This window comes from Eschrichtius robustus, chromosome 3 (assembly GCF_028021215.1).
Source record: "Eschrichtius robustus isolate mEscRob2 chromosome 3, mEscRob2.pri, whole genome shotgun sequence".
NCBI classification, from domain to species: domain Eukaryota; kingdom Metazoa; phylum Chordata; class Mammalia; order Artiodactyla; family Eschrichtiidae; genus Eschrichtius; species Eschrichtius robustus.
This window is the reverse complement of record NC_090826.1, coordinates 96,117,220-96,136,514: the sequence shown is the minus strand read 5'-3', so window position 1 is coordinate 96,136,514 and position 19,295 is coordinate 96,117,220. Positions and strand designations below refer to the sequence as shown.

General features: G+C 38.9%; 1 protein-coding gene across 1 annotated transcript; it reads left to right on the top strand.

Moving 5' to 3' along the window:
• The first annotated feature begins 1,283 nt into the window (after positions 1-1,283).
• On the top strand, positions 1,284-9,205 carry TAF13 (TATA-box binding protein associated factor 13). Its single transcript, XM_068540430.1, has 4 exons — positions 1,284-1,376; positions 2,218-2,296; positions 5,815-5,912; positions 7,982-9,205. The coding sequence occupies exons 1-4, from the start codon at positions 1,350-1,352 to the stop codon at positions 8,150-8,152; spliced, it is 375 nt and encodes a 124-aa protein (XP_068396531.1). The 5' UTR covers positions 1,284-1,349; the 3' UTR covers positions 8,153-9,205.
• Positions 9,206-19,295: the final 10,090 nt, after the last annotated feature.

Here is a 19,295-nt window from a genome sequence, read left to right as displayed (position 1 = left end):
TGTCTGACTTGGCTAAAAATCAGAGGTTTCCATGACCTCCTCCCCCTTGGATTTGGTTATTTCCTAGAACAACTCACAGAATGCAGGGAAACACGTTTACCAGTTTATTAAAGGGTATGGTAAAGGATACAGATGAAGAGACACATAGGGCAAGGTCTGAGAGGATCCTGAGCACACAGCTTCTGCCTCCATGAAGTTGGGGGTGCATCACCCTCCAGGTAAGCGGATGTGCCCCCCAACCTGAACGCTCTCTGAACCTCCTACTATTGGAATTAGTAGGCAATACAAGGCAATTGTTGTGCCTTGTATAGGCATGATTAATTACTAACTTCATTTCTAGTTCCTCTCCCCGCTCTGGAGAGGGCTGAAAATTCCAAGCTTCTAATCATGGCTTGGTTTTTCTGGTGACCAGCCCCCATCCAGGAGCCATCCAGAAGTCCACCTAGAGTTGCCTCATTAGAACAGGAGCTGCTTCTAGTGCTCTTATCACTTAGCAAATTACAAGGGTTTTAGGAGCTCTGTGCCAGGAAGAGGGGTAGGGTGGGTGAGCAGAGACCAATACATGTACTTTCTACTATCTCACAGTTGCATTCCTAGAAAATTCAATGTACCTTAAAAGCATAGGAAAATGCTTTGTGTTTATATGTTAACAAAGTTATGTTCTAGGCCCAGCTAATCATGAACAGATTTTTCACTCACAGGAATGTTTAGCAGGACATTCAGAAATAGTGTATTGTGGAACAATCTTTCCCTGTGTGACATCATCTCTTGCATTGCAGAACACCTTATATCCCTAGCTTTAGCCTTCTAATGTCCCTGGTTTTCCCAAGGACTGTTCTGATTAAAAAAACAACAAACAAACCCACAAAAATTAAATCCTCAGTCTAAGGGGAGATAACATTCCCTTGAGAACTGGTAGCGAAGTACAGTATCCCCAATAACCAATAAGCTTGGCAATAAATCATAGTGGAACTCTTAAGTTGTTGAAATTGTTTAAATACACCCCTGGCTAGCCCCTCAATGATCCAAAGCTTCGCAGTCCCGAATCAGGAAGCGGTGATCTGATAACGCAGAAGCAAGTTCAAGGTGACAGCGAGATACACGGCACCTAGCCAGTGATTTCCTTTTCGTTGCTAATTTTTAATTCCTTCTTGCCAAGACGTCACCCTTCCCTCGTTTAGTACTGTCGTGGTTCCACCGCTGGGCGGGACGCGCACGCCCCACTTCCGCAGGCGGGGTTCCAACTAGGCCCCGCCCTACCTCCTCGCGTCACCGGAAGTGAGGCCGCGGAAGTAGTAAAACCCGCTCTGTGGGAGGCGGGCGCGCCCTGGAGGTGGTGGGCTGCTGGGATGGCAGATGAAGAAGAAGACCCCACCGTGAGTGGCCGCTTCTGTTCCATCCCACTTTTTTATTCACTCCCTCGGGCACAGTAGCGGAGGCCGAGTAGAGAATCGGGTTTGTTTTCCTTAGTGAATTCAGCCGAGAGAATCGGGGACTTCACCCCGTGCTAGGCTTTTTGTTCCGATTAATCTTAGGACGCGGGGCAGGAAGAGTAGGAGGGTGGTCCCCTGCCCTTTGCTTTTGGTCCGTATTTGCCAGACACCCTTTGAAACACCTAGAGAATCATCAGAGGACAAAGCTAGTATTTGTTAGCCCTCATTATGAACCAACAATTCAACTGCTAACAAAACTATATACTTATTGTAAAGTAGTGGAAAAATAATGGACTCAAAGTCAGGGAACATGGGTTTCAAAATCTCTGTTCTCTGTGAGCAAAGTTATTTAACTTTGAGCCTCGCTTTTCATGTCATAAAATAGGCTTAAGTCTTACTTGAGGAAAGTTCTTAGCACTGTGTAAGCAGTGCTTAGTAAATACTAGTTTTGCTTACTTTGATTCAATATCAACTCTTTTAATAGTAAAACTGTCTAGAAATAGGCCAACTTTGTTGGTTAAAAAAAAGAATGTATGGTCGTTGGAACTGTTCCAGGAGAGGCAGTACAGTTGTTGGGGACATTGTAGAAGCCATTCCTGTATGAGTCTGAAGTTGGACAGGATAGTTGTAAGGCCCCTAAAATGCTAAGATTTTCATGGTTTTTTGCTGCTTGCTTTATTTAGGCTTTCTGGCATGATATCAGTGTTGAAGATGGAAAAAAATGTTAATTATTAAAAGTCAAAAGCAGTGCTTGACGTATCTATATATACATTTTAACTTCTAGTTTGAGGAAGAAAATGAAGAAATTGGAGGAGGTGCAGAAGGTGGACAGGGTAAAAGAAAGAGACTTTTTTCTAAAGAATGTAAGTAGTATTTGACAATGATTTTTTATAGATAAAAACTTTTGGGTATGTCGGTTCAAAGATTTATTGTTCTGAATGTGTTTCCTTGTAGGGACAATATTCTCAGACTTGCATATAAATTGTGTTTAACCTGTGAATCATAGATAGTAATAATCCTAACCCCAATTTATGTATTTATATATATGCGTGTATATACACACACACACACACACACACCCATACTTTTTTTTTTTAAGTAAAGAGATGTGATCAGTGTTTCAATTCAGGGCCTAAGAACATACCTCTGTTACTTTCCCTGTCCCTTACCTTTCAGCAGTAGGAACAGGGACTCCTTTGACTGTAAGCCGAAGGTTCTTTTTGGATCCTGGAACAGGTGCTGAGGGTAGGAGTTAAGTTGGGGCTTTGGACTAAGGCAATGGACAAGGCAGGAAGATGGTGAACAATGTGAGGCAGTCCAGTGGCATAGAGATTATAAGGTTTTGGTTGTCTAGTCTGTTCCCTCAGTAGACCTTTTGTGGCAGCAGCAAGGAGAGCTGCTGCTACTACTGATGATCGAGGACAGCCCCTGAAAGGCACCGTGAGAAAGTGCTCTCCATCTCCCAGTCCTGATGAGGCGACACATCACCTGGTTTATTTATGCTGGTTCCGATGTAAGCAGTTCCCAAATGCTCTTGAAACTACAGAGTCAGTATGTCTTTTTTTTTGCCATTCAAATCCCTTTCTATATCTCAATTTCTCACCTTAAGTTGACCACTCCTTATTCCATCTCTGATGTTATTTACTCCAGTTGTACGTGGTTTTACTTAAGTTGGCATAAGAAGGGGATTCCTACACCAGAGCATCCCAGAGTGATGACAAGAATTCGGAATCTTCACAGCCTTTTCCTTGTCTTACCTGAATCTTCCTATGCCTTACTGACCAAGATCTGTTCTCCTAGACCTTCTTTTTTAAAAAAATTTTTTGCTAATATAACACAAAATTTCAAAGCATTCACTTCTGTTTGTTTATGTCTTTACAGACCCTTTAACCAAATGCAGTTTACATACTTCCTGTCTAATATGTTTTTCCTTTTTCAGTGAAGTATATTTCCCTACTGATGAATTCTCCCCATCAGAATGTTAATGACAAGGTATCTTCCTCAAAATATTTAAGGAAAAATATTAAGTTTACAGTGGAGAATCCTGGCAGACATTACTTTAGCCAAGTGATCAAAGTTAAGATCACCAGTAATATATGTTGACATTACATACCCCTGATATGATGCATTAAGAGGTACATCATCACTGTGATTCCCTTTCTAGTAATGCATAACCACAACCTAATCATGAGAAAACATCAGACAAACCCAAATTGAGGGACATTCTACAAGATAACTGACCAGTATTCTTCAGAAGTGTCAAGGTTATAAAAGACAAGGAAGGGCTTCCCTGGTGGCACAGTGGTTAAGAATCCACCTGGTAATGCAGGGGACACGGGTTCGAGCCCTGGTCCAGGAAGATCGCACATGCCGCGGAGCAACTAAGACTGTGCGCCACAACTACTGAGCCTGTGCTCTAGAGCCTGCGAGCCACAACTACTGAAGCCCGCATGCCTAGAGCCCATGCTCCTCAACAAGAGAAGCGACTGCAATGAGAAGCCTGCGCACCGCAACGAACAGTGACCTCCACTCACCACAACTAGAGAAAGCCCGTGCGCAGCAACGAAGACCCGATGCAGCCAAAAATAAATTAAAAAAAAAAAAAAGACAAGGAAAGTCTGAGGAACTGTCACAGAACAGAGGAAACTAGGGAGGCATGACAACTAAATATTGTGGGATCCTGAAACAGAAAAGGTACACTAGTGGAAAAACTGGTACAATCTGAATAAGTTCTGTATTTGTACCAGTGTTAATTTCTTAGTTTTGAGAAATGTCTTTGGTTGTGTAAGATGTTAACATAAGGGGAAACTGGATATAGGGATTCGGGAACATTGTGCTATTTTTGCAACTCTTCTCTAAGTCTGAAATTATCTAAAAAAACAAACCAAAAAAAAAAAAATTTCAGAATCCAAAAAAGAGAGAGGGGAGAAAATATTGGCTCCTGTGTTTGTTTTCTCCCTCCTGTATCTGGACCTAAAGGCTCTTGCCAGAATAAACCCTAGGGGTACTTCTCTATCCTAGGCTGGCTTCCAGGTCACCCCTTTCTTTTCTTCCGCAGGCCTGGTCTACTGTCTTCTTAGTTCTGCCTGCTTTTGCTTCTCCTAAATAGAAATATTCTTAATGTACTCATTCCTACTTTTAGAAGTGTTCTAGGAGTTCTTTCCTTTTTTCTAAATGTAAAACTTACATACAGTAAATTGCACTAGTCTTCATTGAACAGCTTGATGAATTTTACATATATACATACACTTGTAACCACCAGTCAGATCAAGATGCAAAACATTTCTAACATATGACAGAGTTTCTCAGTATTTATATACCCCTTTGAGAATCTGCTGAGAGTTGATTCTTCTTCCCAGAAAAATGCACACACAAATAATGTATAAAATTTTTACATATAATTTCAGTAGGGTTCCAGGACTTCTCAAAGCTTGTCCATGGACTGATTGGGAGTTTATAGGCTATAGCATAAGAATCCATATGGATCCCATCTGCCCTAAATTACCAAGAAGTGTAATACTGTTGTGGGTAGGAGTATAGACTCTGGAGCCAGATCATCTGGGTTCAGATTCAAGTTCCATCTCACTATCTGTGTGACCCTGGGTAAATCACTTAAACTCTATGCCTCAATTTTCTCATCTATGTAGAATGGGGATAATAGTAGTTTCTACTTCAGAGGATTGTCCTGAGGATTAAATGAGCTTACAACAGTGCCTGGCATGTAGTAAAGGCTATATAAGTTTTAGCTATTAGCAGTTATTTTCATTACTCTGTAGACTTTTCTTCTCTTTTGCATTTTCTATGGTTCCTTCAGATGAAGACTGAAAGGGCTTTGCTGGCAGTTGCTTTGATCCAGGGAATAAAATGTCAAGATTCTGTATAGTAAACCCTTTGCTTTCTCCTTTTGATTAACCTGTTCTTCCTATAAGAAGGTAATTGGAGCACTTTCTCTCATGTCCTCTTCCTTATGGTAGTATCAGAAAGGATTTTGCCTTCTTTTTTCCAAGACCTCCCCCTCACCTGAAAACACTCCCAGTAAAGGCTAAACCATTGCTACTCATCCTGTTCCTGCTACGAAGTTTCCTACTTAAAGGTATTCTGGGGTTGTTGGTGAGTAGATAATAGAGATTAGGGAAGGAGTATTGATATCAGGGTTCAGTAGCTGGGAGGGAAGGGGAGTTCCTACCTAGGGAAGGCTAGGTAAGAACAGTTGGTTATGAACTAGTGGTTAATACCCTTTACACCAAAATCCAGACTTGGAGACAAGAACTGCAATGTAAATATACTTTTATACCAATATCTTCTATAGCTTGGTTCAGTTCTAATTTGAAAAAAGTATTGGTCAAGTTTGTTTAAACAAAAATGATTGTTCTTTTTACAGTACGGTGTATGATGTATGGGTTTGGGGATGACCAGAATCCTTATACTGAGTCAGTAGATATTCTTGAAGACCTTGTCATAGAGTTCATCACTGAAATGGTAAGTTTTTTTTTTGTAATTGATCTTAGTTAATTAAGGAATAGATTTGAAATTCTAACTTTTAGATAAGACTAGAACTATGGCATCCTTTTGAAATAAGCTTGAGTGCCATTTGAGTGCCTGTTTCGTGGAAGTTACTGGTTACTATTTATCATTAAGGATAGAGAGAGATGTAAGTGTGGGTGTATACACACACACAAACACCCACACACACACATACACACACAATATATTCTACCCCCTCCTCTGAATTTTATTTATAAGGACATAATTATCAGATCCTTGAATAAAATGTAAAATATTACCCATAATCCCATCATCCAACATAAATTTCCCTCTTCCAGTATTTATGTAAAGATACACAGTGTTTTACATAGTGTTGATCATAGTAAACATTCTTTTTACTCAAAGTTTTTAATATTTCCTATGTTCTAATCACAATTATTTTAGTAGCTGCATAAAATTCATTCAAATTATTTTCTAATATACTTAACCATTTCCCTATTGAAATTATTTACATATTATTTTTAACTGAGTAGATAAGTTTGAATGACCATACTCATGAAATTTCCCCCTTCTTTGGATATGTGTGCAGGGATGGGAATACTGAGTTTGTTTGTGTTCAGTTCTTATAAATTTTTACCCTGTGTTTTGGATTATTTCCTTTGTAAAGAATAATAGAAGTAAAATTATTGGGTCAGAGAGTGCATTTTTTAAAATCTTTTTCTGCTTATAAAAGTAATATTGATTAAATTTAGAAAGTATTAAAGAGTGCAGGGGAAAAAATAAAAATCTGTAATCCTTCTACCTAGAGATAACTAATGCTGAGATTTTGGTGAATATTCTTTTGTCTTTTTACACATATTTTTAAACTTTATAAAATTGAAATCATATAGTATATATAGTCATAGAACCTGCTTTTAAACTTAGGTCAGTCTACAACATTTTCCCTGTGTCATCGCATAATTAATATTTTTGATGGCTTCACAATATTAATTGACTAGATGTGCTCAAATTTGTTCAGTTTATTAAATATTTAGTTTCCCTTTTTCAGTCATTAGAAATAATGCTGTGATGAATTTTTGTTTTTGCAGTATGAATAGTAATGGTAGGGGATGAGATTTGATTTTAAGGAAACCCACCAATATTTATCAGCTACTGAGATGGACACAAAGTTTAAATGAAGTGGGTGGTTACAAAGAAATTATAAAATTATTTTATGCAAATGAAGACAAGCTACATATATCAAAACACACAAAAAGAAACATCAGTGTGAATGGATAAAGAAGATGTGGCACATATATACGATGGAATATTACTCAGCCATAAAAAGAAACGAAATTGAGTTATTTGTAGTGAGGTGGATGGACCTAGATTCTGAAATACAGAGTGAAGTAAATCAGAAAGAGAAAAACAAATACCATATGCTAACAGATATATATGGAATCTGAAAAAAAAAAAGGTTCTGATGAACGTAGGGGCAGGACAGGAATAAAGATGCAGACGTAGAGAATGGATTTGAGGACACGGGAGGGGCAGGGAAGGGTAAGCTGGGACGAAGTGAGAGTAGCATTGACATATATACACTACCAAATGTAAAATAGCTAGCTAGTGGGAAGCAGCTGCATGACACAGGGAGATCAGCTCAGTGCTTTGTGACCACCTAGAGGGGTGGGATAGGGAGAGTGGGAGGGAGATGCAAGAGGGAGGGGATATGGGGATATATGTATACGTATAGCTGATTCACTTTGTTATACAGCAGAAACTAACACAACATTGTAAAGCAATTACACTCCAATAAAGATGTAAAAAAAAATTTTTTTAAATCAATGAATTTGATAGTTTTAATGTCCTTAGTATTAAAATATGTCTATAAAGCATTGAAACATTGCTAATAACGGTAGAAAGTGGACAAAGGACATTAATAGAAAGATAATTCATAAGTGAATAGCTATAATAATTAGAAGAGAAAGTTTCAAACTCACCAGTATTAAATAGACACAAGTTAAAAGAATAAAATGTTAGATTTTTAAAAAATTAATTGGATTTAATATGTTTATTTGTAATAGACTCACAAGGCAATGTCAATTGGAAGACAAGGTCGGGTACAAGTTGAAGATATCGTCTTCTTGATTCGAAAGGACCCAAGAAAGTTTGCTAGGGTTAAAGACTTGCTTACTATGAATGAAGAATTGAAACGAGCTAGAAAAGCATTTGATGAAGCAAACTATGGATCTTGACACCTTTTGTACTTTCTGAAGCTTCATTATTTTCTGGGGAAACCATATTTAATAACTATATTTTCCACAGTAAGGTTCTGATATCTAGCCATGTCAATGAAAGATAGAGAACCACAAAGTTTTCAGTCTTTATTTTCATGTCTTCAATTTTAGAGTGTTATTTGAGCCTTTAATTGCCTGCCATCATATTACCATACTTTGAATTACTTACTGGATTTTAATGACCACATGTACGTCAAAGTACCTTGCAAACCATTCAGTTCCTTCTGATTTTTTGCCATTGTAGGCTGTACTGTGGCTGTTTAATATGTGAAATCTAAATGGTACCTTTGATAGCTAAGACATGTGTTTCATGTTTCTAAAGTTTTTAGATTACAGTAGTCTAAGTTATTAAAAGATAGTGAACTGGTTTGTGTTTCTTTTAAGGAGAAAAAGATAGAAAATACAGCCTTTTTAAAGAGTGTTTATTTGTCTTAAGATAATTTGTTTTAATACTCTTCTTTAGATAATGAGTGATTTTTTTGATTTTAATTTTTTTATTTTTTGAGAAACTAAAAGTTTCCTATGAATGCTTCTGTGTTGGAAGACCTATTTGATTTAAAATCTTTGGGGCTTATACTGTTTGTCAGGTTTTAAGAGAACTCATTTCCCCAGGTCAAATTAAAGCTTCTAAATATAAGTGTTTTCAGTAGCAGGAATGGCATTGCTGAAAAAGCTGATGGTAGGATAAGCATTTGGGGTAGTGTTTTATTAACATATTTGTTAGTACTTGTTCATTGTGGAAACGTGTACTTGACTAAGACCATGTGTGGCTATGGAAACCACTTTTGTAGTTCAGCATATACAGGTTTTGTGTGTATTTAGCTTACTGTATTATTCTTGCACTTAGCGTAAAGTAAGGATTTAAAATTGCATTTAAGGGGATCATTGGATATTACTGTTTGTGAAACTGAATGTTTTGTGTGCCGCTTATAAACATTATCTATGAATCAGTACTTAGGAAAATTTTACTTAACCTATCAATATAAGGAATAAAGTATGAAAAATTAAAAAGATTAATACTTGAATTTGACTGTGTGATTTATCAGATTTGACTATGTGATTTATCAGCTTTTCTCCCCCATGTAATTCTAGCTGCTTAATGTCACTAAAAACTTTTTTTCCATATTATTCTTGTAATGCTTCTGAATTGGTAATGAGATTCAAGATAGCTGGGGTGATCTTTTTATTTGAAAAAGTAAAAACCAGTTAAAAAGCAACTTTAGTCTAAACTGAAATCAAGACTGAGAGTGGAGTAACAAAAAATGAATATCACTGTTTTTGCTAGTCAGGGTCTACTTCACCCTGAAGAAGGACCTGGTAGTAACTGCCATTAGGCGAGTTATACTGGGTGCCTGTATTAGTCAGCTTGGGCTGCCATAACAAAATGTCAGACTGGGTGTCTTAAAAAATGGAAATTTATTTTTTCACAGTTCTGGAGACTGGAGGCCTGGGATAAGGTGCCAATATGGTCAGGTTCTGGTGAGGATTCTTCCTGGATTGCAGATAGCTGCCTTCTCACTGTGTCCTCACATGGCTGAGAGAGACCTCTGTTGTTTCTCCCTCTTATACGGCCACCAGTTCTGTGTGATAAGGGTTCCACCCTTATGACCTCATTTAACCTTAGCACCACCTTAAAAGTCCTTTCTCCAATATAGTCAGATGGGGGTTAGGGGGACACAGTTCAGCTTATAGCAGTGCCATTAGTCTTACTATTTTGCTAATGACCCTGGGATTAAGAAGTTTTTTATGGGACTTTGTATTAAAACTTTCTAAAGTTGGAATTGTTAGAACTTACTCAAAAATAGCATAAGCAAAAAAAAAAAAAAAAGAATTTTTTGGCTTCTCCAACTGAAAGAAGGGAAAGAAAGGATGGAGTTGACTCCACAGTTGACTGGATCTAAGAACTTGAAGAGAATCAAGACTCTGCCCATCTTTATCCTAATTTTGGTTTTACTCTCTTAGGAGTCTCATCATGTGTCAAGGGAACATGATGGCTAGCAGTTCTAGGGTTCCATCCATCCAACTCCTGATCAAGGGAGTTACTTTACTTCCTAATACAGAAGATTCCAAGCAAGGAGTGTGGTTGTCCTGGCTCTGGTCATTATTCTTGGGCCAGGAAGAAGTTGTACTGTAGCCTGGATCCCATGCCCCCCTCTTTGGTGAAGAAGGGCTTGGAGTGGGGCTGGGAGCTGGATACTACTATTAGCAAGAAAGGGAAAGAGAAGCTGGGCAGATAGAAATAACAGGTGTACACTGACTTGATTCATGAGCTTACTTATTAACTGAATTCTAACAGTAAGGCAGCATGGCTCTTTTCCAATATCTAGAGCTGCACTATGTAATATGGTAGCCACTAGCCATGTGGGGCTATTTAAATTTAGCCAATTAAAATGAAATTAAAATTCCTCAGTTACACTAGCTACATTTCAAGTTCTCAATAGCCCTGTGGCTAGTGGCTACTGCACTGAACAGTACCAATACATTTCCATTATAGAAAATTTCAGATAGTGCTGATCTATAGCATTCAGGTGTACTCTACTAAATTAATTTACTTTTTTTTTTTAACTTACTATGAAAAATCTCAAGTATATACAATAGTAAAATAGTATATTGAGCCCCCAGCTTCAACAGTTAACCAGCCTTTCGCTAATTTAGTATTTTACCTGCTGGGAGGGGCAGTATTATTTTAAAGCAAATCCCAGATACCACTGTATCATTTCATCTATAAATACTACAGTATGTATCTCTACAAGGATAAAAAAGCCCAAATACTACTACCATACCCTAGCAAAAATTAACCTTAATTCCTCAATATTCCATCTAATACCTAATCCCTGTTTAAATCTCCTGATTTGTCTCAAAATATCTTTGAGTTTGTGTATTAGTTTTCTACTGCTGCTGTAACAAGTTACTGCAAATATAGTGACAACACAAATTCATTCTTTCCAGCTTTTTAGGTCAGAAGTTTGACACGGTCTTCACTGGGCTAAAATCGAAGTACCAATATAGCTATGTTCCTTTCTGGATGTTTTAGAAGAGAATCTGTTTACTTGCCTTTTCCAGCTTCTAGAGGCTGCATTCCTTGACTCGTGGTCCCCTTCCATCTTCAAAGCTAGTAATGTTGCATCTCTCTGATGCTTATTCCATAGTCATAGCTCCCCCTAACCCCCAGCTGGGAAAGGTTCTCTGATTTTAAGGACCTATGTGATTATATTGGACCCACCTGGAGAGGCCAGGATACTCTCCCCATTTCAAGGTCCTTAACTTAATCACATCAGCAAAGTCTCTTTTACCATGTAAGGTAACATTCACAGGTTCTGAGGATTAGGACGTGGACATCTTTTGGGGGCTGTTATTCTGCCTACCATAGTTTGTAACAGGAACTAAACAAGGTGTCGCCCATTGCATTTGGTGAGTATGTCTAAATTTCTTTTTATCTCTAAGAACTCCCCTCCCCCATTTTGTTTAAAGTGAAGCTCTTTCTTTGAAAAAATTCATACCTTTTATTTTTTTTAGCTAGCATGTTTATTAGTTGCTCAAGCAGAGTGTCTAATAGCTACCTAAGACTCACTTGAAACTGTTTTTACTGTATTTAAGCTGGTTTTCTTAAGTAAAAACTGTAATATTAATTCCAAGTGTAGAAATTTTTAAATGAGGGAAATAGTTCACTTGGCCTCTCATCAGCGGAGAGAGGTGTTGTCTGGAGAGTCATTTGGCTGCTTCCCAAGAGGCCTCAGGAGGTTGAGTTACTTGGGAGAATGTACTGTAGTCCAGAGTTTGATTTGCAGCATTGCAGGCTCAGAAACCGATTTCATCAGCAAATGGAGAGCACATCCATCTCTTGGGGTGACTCAGACTCACAGAAACCAAGTTCGTAAGACCAATGTATGCAAATGGATGCCAATTTACAGATGCAAAGTAAAACTTGCATCGTGTGGCCAGCAAATTCTTCCCTTCTCCAGGCAGACATGTGGGAAACTGAAGCATTAATTATGAGGGTAAATCAGAATTTGGGGAGTTACATGAAGGCTTTACCTAGAGCATCAGGTAAGATAAGATTAGGGCTGTTACAGAAATGGGAAAAATGGCTCCCCAGGGCCTGAAGCAATACAGAGGGGTGTGTTTCCTGGGCATCTTCCTTCAAGACTGCCTTGTTACTGTCTCTAGAAACTTGGCTTGAGTTTTCACTTCCATTGACAATACCCATCCAAGCATTGTCTGTTTGTCAGCTTTAAAGTGACTTTGCGTGTTTCTACTGTAATTCATTTAAATGCTCATCTCAGAGGTAGTTCAAAGAGGGCAATTTTATTTCTAAGTTCTTCAGGGAAGCTTCATAGTTGCTCCTAAGAGCTGACAACACTGAGCATTGGGCCTGAAAATCAAGAACTTTTTAAGAGCGCTCCCTGTGTCCCAAAACATTCCCAGTTCTCTAGGCCTGATTTTCTTAGGGTCTCTATGCTTCCCTTCTTACCCCAAATAGAGACTGAGGGGTGGATGACCAGTGAGCAAGGTGTTAAATGCGTTGTTGAGGCTTCTGCTTTTCCTGAGTCCTGGTAAATGGCTGCATGAGCTAGTCAGACTGTTATGTTATGGGATAGGATCAAGGAAAGGGTTTTGATATATCAGACAAGTATTTATTAAGTACCTATTATGCTTGAGGCATAGCACAGATACTATTTTGCTATATGGTATCTGGATAATTGGGATTCTAAAGTTATAGAAATAAAGTAAGGAGCAGACTTCTTATATGTTACCAGTAGATTGATAAAGAGTTTCAGTTTGAACTTTTGTATAAAATCCCAATTCATATGTTATTTGTAGCTCTGAGACTTCTATGCACATGTTTGCTTCATTATACTTAACACAGAAAGCCTGGTAAACTGTTACGAAATCCTTGGGTGTATTCTTTTAGAACAGGAAGAACAATAGCTAAAACATAAATCGTTTTGTCATTTGCCTTTGCATGGCCACTTTTGATAAATAAATAAAAATTTATTAGGAAAGAACCTACTTAGTTACTGACCACACTCTAAAAGAAATACTAATACTATACTATACTTCTGAAATTGGGTTTTTTAAAGTATTTTGGGGACACATGAACTTATAATAAGACACCTACCTAGATTTTGGTGAATCTCTGTGCTTTTCTACCATTTTTTAAAAAATTTATTTATTTATTTTTGGCTGTGTTGGGCCTTCGTTTCTGTGCAAGGGCTTTCTCCAGTTGCGGAGAGCGGGGGCCACTCTTCATCGCGGGGCGCGGGGCTCTCACTGTCGCGGCCTCTCCCGTTGCGGAGCACAGACTACAGACGCGCAGGCTCAGTAGTTGTGGCTCACGGGCCTAGCCGCTCCGTGGCATGTGGGATCTTCCCGGACCGGGACACGAACCCGTGTCCCCTGCATTGGCAGACGGATTCCTAACCACTGCGCCACCAGGGAAGCCCCTACCATTTTTATAGCAAGTTTTACTAAACATGCTCTCACGCTTATTACTAGAAACTCACTAACTTTATCCTGAAACACCCATCTGAAATTATGCTGCTTAGTGTGCTTTATGTATTTGTAGGGGAGCAAAATTTGCCACCCTAACATGTATCTCTTTGGCATGAGGATTATTTTAGGCTGATTATTTTTAAGAAACAAAAGACTCAGGATGTCTTTCTTTTTAACTCCCCCTTAACTGCCTAGAGGAATTTAGATAAAGGGCCTGGTCCAGGAAGACCACTATCGCCAGAGATGTCTACACAGAATATGGGCTCAGCGTGGTAGCGGGAACTTTGCAGGGCCTGGAGACCCAAGTTCTCTTTGTGTCCCACTGTCTCCGCATGGCCCAGCAAACATTTGTTTACCAAACATTTCCCATCTTCCTATAAATTGTTTTCTTTCCCTTTGAAGTCCCAAACCCCTAACCCCTTCTCCTTTTCTCAGATGGCGTATAAGCCTCAATTGCCTAACTTGGTTTTGGGCCTCCTATTCTTATGGAGCCCCCATATGTAGTAATTACATTTGTTTTTTTTTTCTCCTGTTAATCTATCTTGTGTCAATTTAATTATTAGACCAGCCAAAAGAACTCAAGAAGGGTAGGGGGGAGATTTCCCCCTTCCCAACAGTTGGTGTAGTCAGGATAATCTTCACTGGCTGGAAACTTTCTCCCAAAACTGCTGCAGATGAGATCCTGGGACGTCTGATAAAAACCAGCAGAAGGTAAAATTTCTCACCATGTCAGCCGCCCAGATCTCTGTCTGCAGGGTCCAGTGAAATCAAAAGTGGTGAGAGTCCTTTTCCTCTCTTTCTAAATTTAGATTAGCAGGAGAAAATGTTTGTGGAACAAGTCCCTTGGGCACAACAACTCTGGTAAAAATTTGGTACACGCGTACTCTCAGTTTTTATTGATCCTTTTCCTCCCAGAGATGGTCACTGTTTTTCCTTGTCTCTGTCTGTTGTGTCGTTTGTCTTGTTCTATGTCTTAAGAGCTTAGCTTTATGACCAGTGAGAATATTCTCTCTGGTCTCCACCATCAGGAAGGTGCATGTAACAGCGTGCATTTGGCAATCAGTCAATCAAATAGACTGGGATTCTGAGCAGCTGTAGCCTGTTGGTCAGAAACCCAGGTAACAACCTAGCCTTGCAACTGGCTTCTCTTTTCCAACTGTGCCAGCTCTCAGGGGAATTTATCATAAGGGGTCCCAGTCCATAAGGGGCCTTTGTCTTCCCAACCTTCGTTGTTTTGTTAGTGCTGGAAAAGTCCAATTCCTGTAGTACCTGCCTGGTGTCACAGATTAGTGGGTCTTTGACTGGAGGCATTTCATGTTCTCATGAGAAACTGGAGACACTGCAGTACACCATTCTTACCACCTGTGACAACAAAGTCTTTGCTTTCTTTTTTTAAAAAATATTTATTTATTTATTTGGTTGCACCGGGTCTTAGTTGCAGCCGGTGGGCTCCTTAGTTGCGGCATGTGAACTCAGTTGCGGCATGCATGTGGGATCTAGTTCCCTGACCAGGGATCGAACCTGGGCCCCCTGCATTAGGAGTGTGGAGTCTTTTTTTTTTTTTTTTTCTTTTACCACGCTTTTATTTATTTATTTATTTGTTTGTTTATTTATTTATTTATATTTATTTTTCGCTGTGTTGGGTCTTCGTTTCTGTGCGAGGGCTTTCTCTAGTTGCGGCAAGCGGGGGCCACTCTTCATCGCGGTGCGCTGGCCTCTCACTATTGCGGCCTCTCTTGTCACGGAGCACAGCCTCCAGACGCGCAGGCTCAGTAATTGTGGCTCACGGGCCTAGTTGCTCTGCGGCATGTGGGATCTTCCCAGACAAGGACTCGAACCCGTGTCCTCTGCATTGGCAGGCAGATTCTCAACCACTGCGCCACCAGGGAAGCCCCAGGAGTGTGGAGTCTTATCCACTGTGCCACCAGGGAAGTCCTGGTCTTTGCTTTCTTGATGAATTCTGGGAATGAACTTTCTGGATCTTATGAGGGCTTCATCCTTCGTGCCTCTTGCATTTTTGGTTAAGCCATAAAAAGGCTTATTGATTTGAGTTGCTATTTGAGATTAATATTAGACCCTACTCATCAAAGGCCAGATGATGCATCCTTTGAATTGGCTATATTTAAAAGCGAAAATATAGAGAGCTCTCATCCAAGGACCAAATTTAAATGTGGGTTAAAAAAATATACATATGTAATGGCTAACTTTAGGGACTCTCTTAATAAGAGGGAAGGACAGAAATTAGAACAAAAATCAAAATCCACTCAGACCCCTTCCTATTTGCCTTCAGACATTTGCAGATATTGTAAAACATTAGGACATTGGAAGTTCAATTGTCCTGTACATAAGAAAAAGAAGGAAAAAAAAAAGGAAAAACTATATGGAAATTGGGGGGTGAAATATTAAATGACTATGAACTATAGCCCTGGAAGCTATAAATATCTATAAAAAAATAGCTGGACAAAAATATGGGTTGTACCCTATTTGCAGCTAGATATGGTTGGACAGAAAATGTAGGTTATGGAACTTTCCTGGCGGTCCAGTGGTTAAGATTCTGCGCTTCCAATGCGAGGGGCTCGGGTTCGATCCCTGGTTGGGGAACCAAGATCCCACATGCAGCACGGTGCGGCCAAGGAAATATTAAAAAAAAAAAAAAAAAGAAAGAAAATGTGGGTTACACTCCATTTGTGACTAGGGTCCTACCAAACTGCTGCCAGTTCTCAAGGAAATTACAACCTAGAATGACAATGGCCATTATGAGGAATGTTCCAGTTAGATAAGAGCATTTAAAAAGTGTACTTAAAAGCAAGGGCTGGGACTTCCCTGGTGGCGCAGTGGTTAAGAATCCGCCTGCCAATGCAGGGGACACAGGGTTCGAGCCCTGGTCTGGGAAGATCCCACATGCCGTGAAACAACTAAGCCCATCTCCACAGCTACTGTGCCTGCGCTCTAGAGCCCACGAACCACAACTACTGAGCCCGCGTGCCACAACTACTGAAGCCCATGTGCCTAGAGCCTCTACTCTGCAACAAGAGAAGCCACCTCAGTGAGAAGCCTGTGCACCACAACGAAGAGTAGCCCCCGCTCGCGGCAACTAGAGAAAGCCTGCACGCAGCAACGAAGACCAAATGCAGCCCAAAATTAAAAAAAAAAAAAAAAAAAAAGCAAGGGCTTCCAAATCAAACAAACAGAATTGGATACCTACTGTAATACGTATGCAGGAGCTGCCAAAAGGCCTCGAAATTTCAAAATAGCTTCATTGAAAGATTTGTTGTAAAAGGCAGAAAATAAGATGGGAGGCCACCGGTCTGACTGAACTTGTGACCATAACTCAAATTCAGAGCATAATAGGAAATTTTTTAGGCCTTCTCCCCTAAGCTAAATGTATCCGGATAGAAAGTAAAACATTCCAACATAAGTTGATGGGCATGTCATTCCTATGATAAGCAACTGACTTCACTGATCTATATCAAAAGGTGTGTAAGTATTCCAGCCTTAGGAAATCAACTCCTTCTTGGAAAACTTGCATTCCTTTCCTGTGCCTTTGGGATGTAAATGTTCCAGAAACTTAAGGGAGGTTTTCTGCTTTTTTTTCTTTTTTCTAATTGAAGTGTAGTTGATTTACAATGATGTGTTAGTTTCTGCTGTACAGCAAAGTAATTCAGTTCCATATATATATATACACACACACACATATATATATATATACATATACACATACACACACATATATATTCTTTTCCATTATGGTTTATTATAAGATATTGAATATAATTCCCTTTGCTATACAGTAGGACCTTGTTGTTTATCTATTTTATATATAGTTCTTCGTATCTGCAAATCCCAAACTCCTAATTTATCCCTCTCCCACCCCCTTTCCCCTTTGGTAACCATAGGTTTGTTTTCAACGTCTGTGAGTCTGTTTCTGTTTTGTAAATAAGTTCATTTGTATCATATTTTAGATTCCACATATAAGTGATATCATATAGTATATGTCTTTCTCTGATTTATTTCACTTAGTATGATAATCTCTAGGTCCATGCATGTTACTGCAAATGGCATTATTTCACTCTTTTTTTTTATGGCTGAGTAGTGTAGTATTGCATTGTGTGTGTGTGTGTACCACATCTTTATCCATTCATCTCTGTGTCTTGCCTATTGTAAATAGTACAGCTAAGAACATTGCATGTATCTTTTCGAATTAGAGTTTTCTCTGGATATATGTCCAGAAGTGGGATTGATGGATCATATGGTAACTCAATTTTTTAGTTATTTAAGAAACCTCCACACTGCTTTCTATAGTTGCTGCACCAATTTACATTCCCACCAACAGTGTAGGAGGGTTAAGGGAGGTCATTTTATCAGAAAAATAACAAAAAGAGGAAAAGGTCATTTGAAAATTTAAATGAATGAAAATTCATGTGTCTTCTCCACCAGTATTAGTAAAAAACCTTTAAGTTTACAGATAAACTTAACTTTTTCCAACTGCTGAAACAAAATTTGGATCCAAATGTTCTTCTGTAGACTAGTAAGTTTTGTACCATTGTGCCCATTTAATGACTAAAGTTTTTTTTTAAAATGAAAGCTATAAGATCGTTGTTTGTATCTGTCTATATGTTTGTATATGAGTCTATATATGTATGTTGTAGATGTGTGATATTTTTATACCAGTGGAACCCTATTCAATTGGCTTAAACAAGTGCTTATATAAAATTCTCAAAAATATAATAGAAACTCAACCAAATATTTTTCAGGTTCACATGATCTAGGATTAATCTTTAGAAAATAAAAGCAAGTTTAAGGTTATTGGTTTAACTAAAACAGGCATGTCTTTAGCATTATCAGCATTAAGTATAATAATTAAACCAAATTAAATAGATGCAAATAGGATAAAAAGTTTTTAGGTGAACTTGTTAACAATAATTATGTATCATGGTATGTGTACTTAAAAATACTTTTCAGAATTCTTTTGGTAACTTGAAACCTTAGAGTTTTGCTAAGTTAAATTAAATGATGGAAACTCATTGAATATCTAGGTCATTTCCAAATAAGATAAAGTAATACAATATTAGTTATGGAATATATGTCTATCTACTTTTATCTTCCTCTTGCAGAGAAAGTAAACATAAATTTTTGTCTATTAATAACCACGTCCTGTGCCACATTGAAAGATTGCACTATTTAAGAAGGTACAGGACTTCCCTGGTGGCACAGTGGTTAAGAATCTGCCTGCCAATGCAGGGGACATGGGTTTGATCCCTAGTCTGGGAAGATCCCACATGCTGAGGGGCAACTAAGCCCATACACCACAACTACTGAGCCCATGCGCCACAACTACTGAAGCCTGGGTGCCCTAGAGCCTGCTTGCCGCAACTACTGAGTCCGCACGCCTAGAGCCCGTGCTCTGCAACAGGAGAAGCCACCACAAAGAGAAGCCTGCACACCGCAATGAAGAGTAGCCCTCGCTCACCACAACTAGAGAAAGCCTGCACACAGCAACGAAGACCCAATGCAGCCAAAAAATAAAAATAAAAATAAAAATTAACTACCAAATGTAAAATAGATAGCTAGTGGGAAGCAGCCACATAGCACAGGGAGACCAGTTCGG

What these genes read in the sequence shown, in the direction of transcription:
- TAF13 (XM_068540430.1), top strand. Translation starts at nt 1,350, where the DNA reads ATGGCAGATGAAGAAGAAGACCCCACC. An exon ending in ATGAAGAAGAAGACCCCACC is followed by an intron (nt 1,377 to 2,217) that starts GTGAGTGGCCGC and finishes TTTAACTTCTAG; the next exon opens with TTTGAGGAAGAAAATGAAGA. An exon ending in TAGAGTTCATCACTGAAATG is followed by an intron (nt 5,913 to 7,981) that starts GTAAGTTTTTTT and finishes TATTTGTAATAG; the next exon opens with ACTCACAAGGCAATGTCAAT.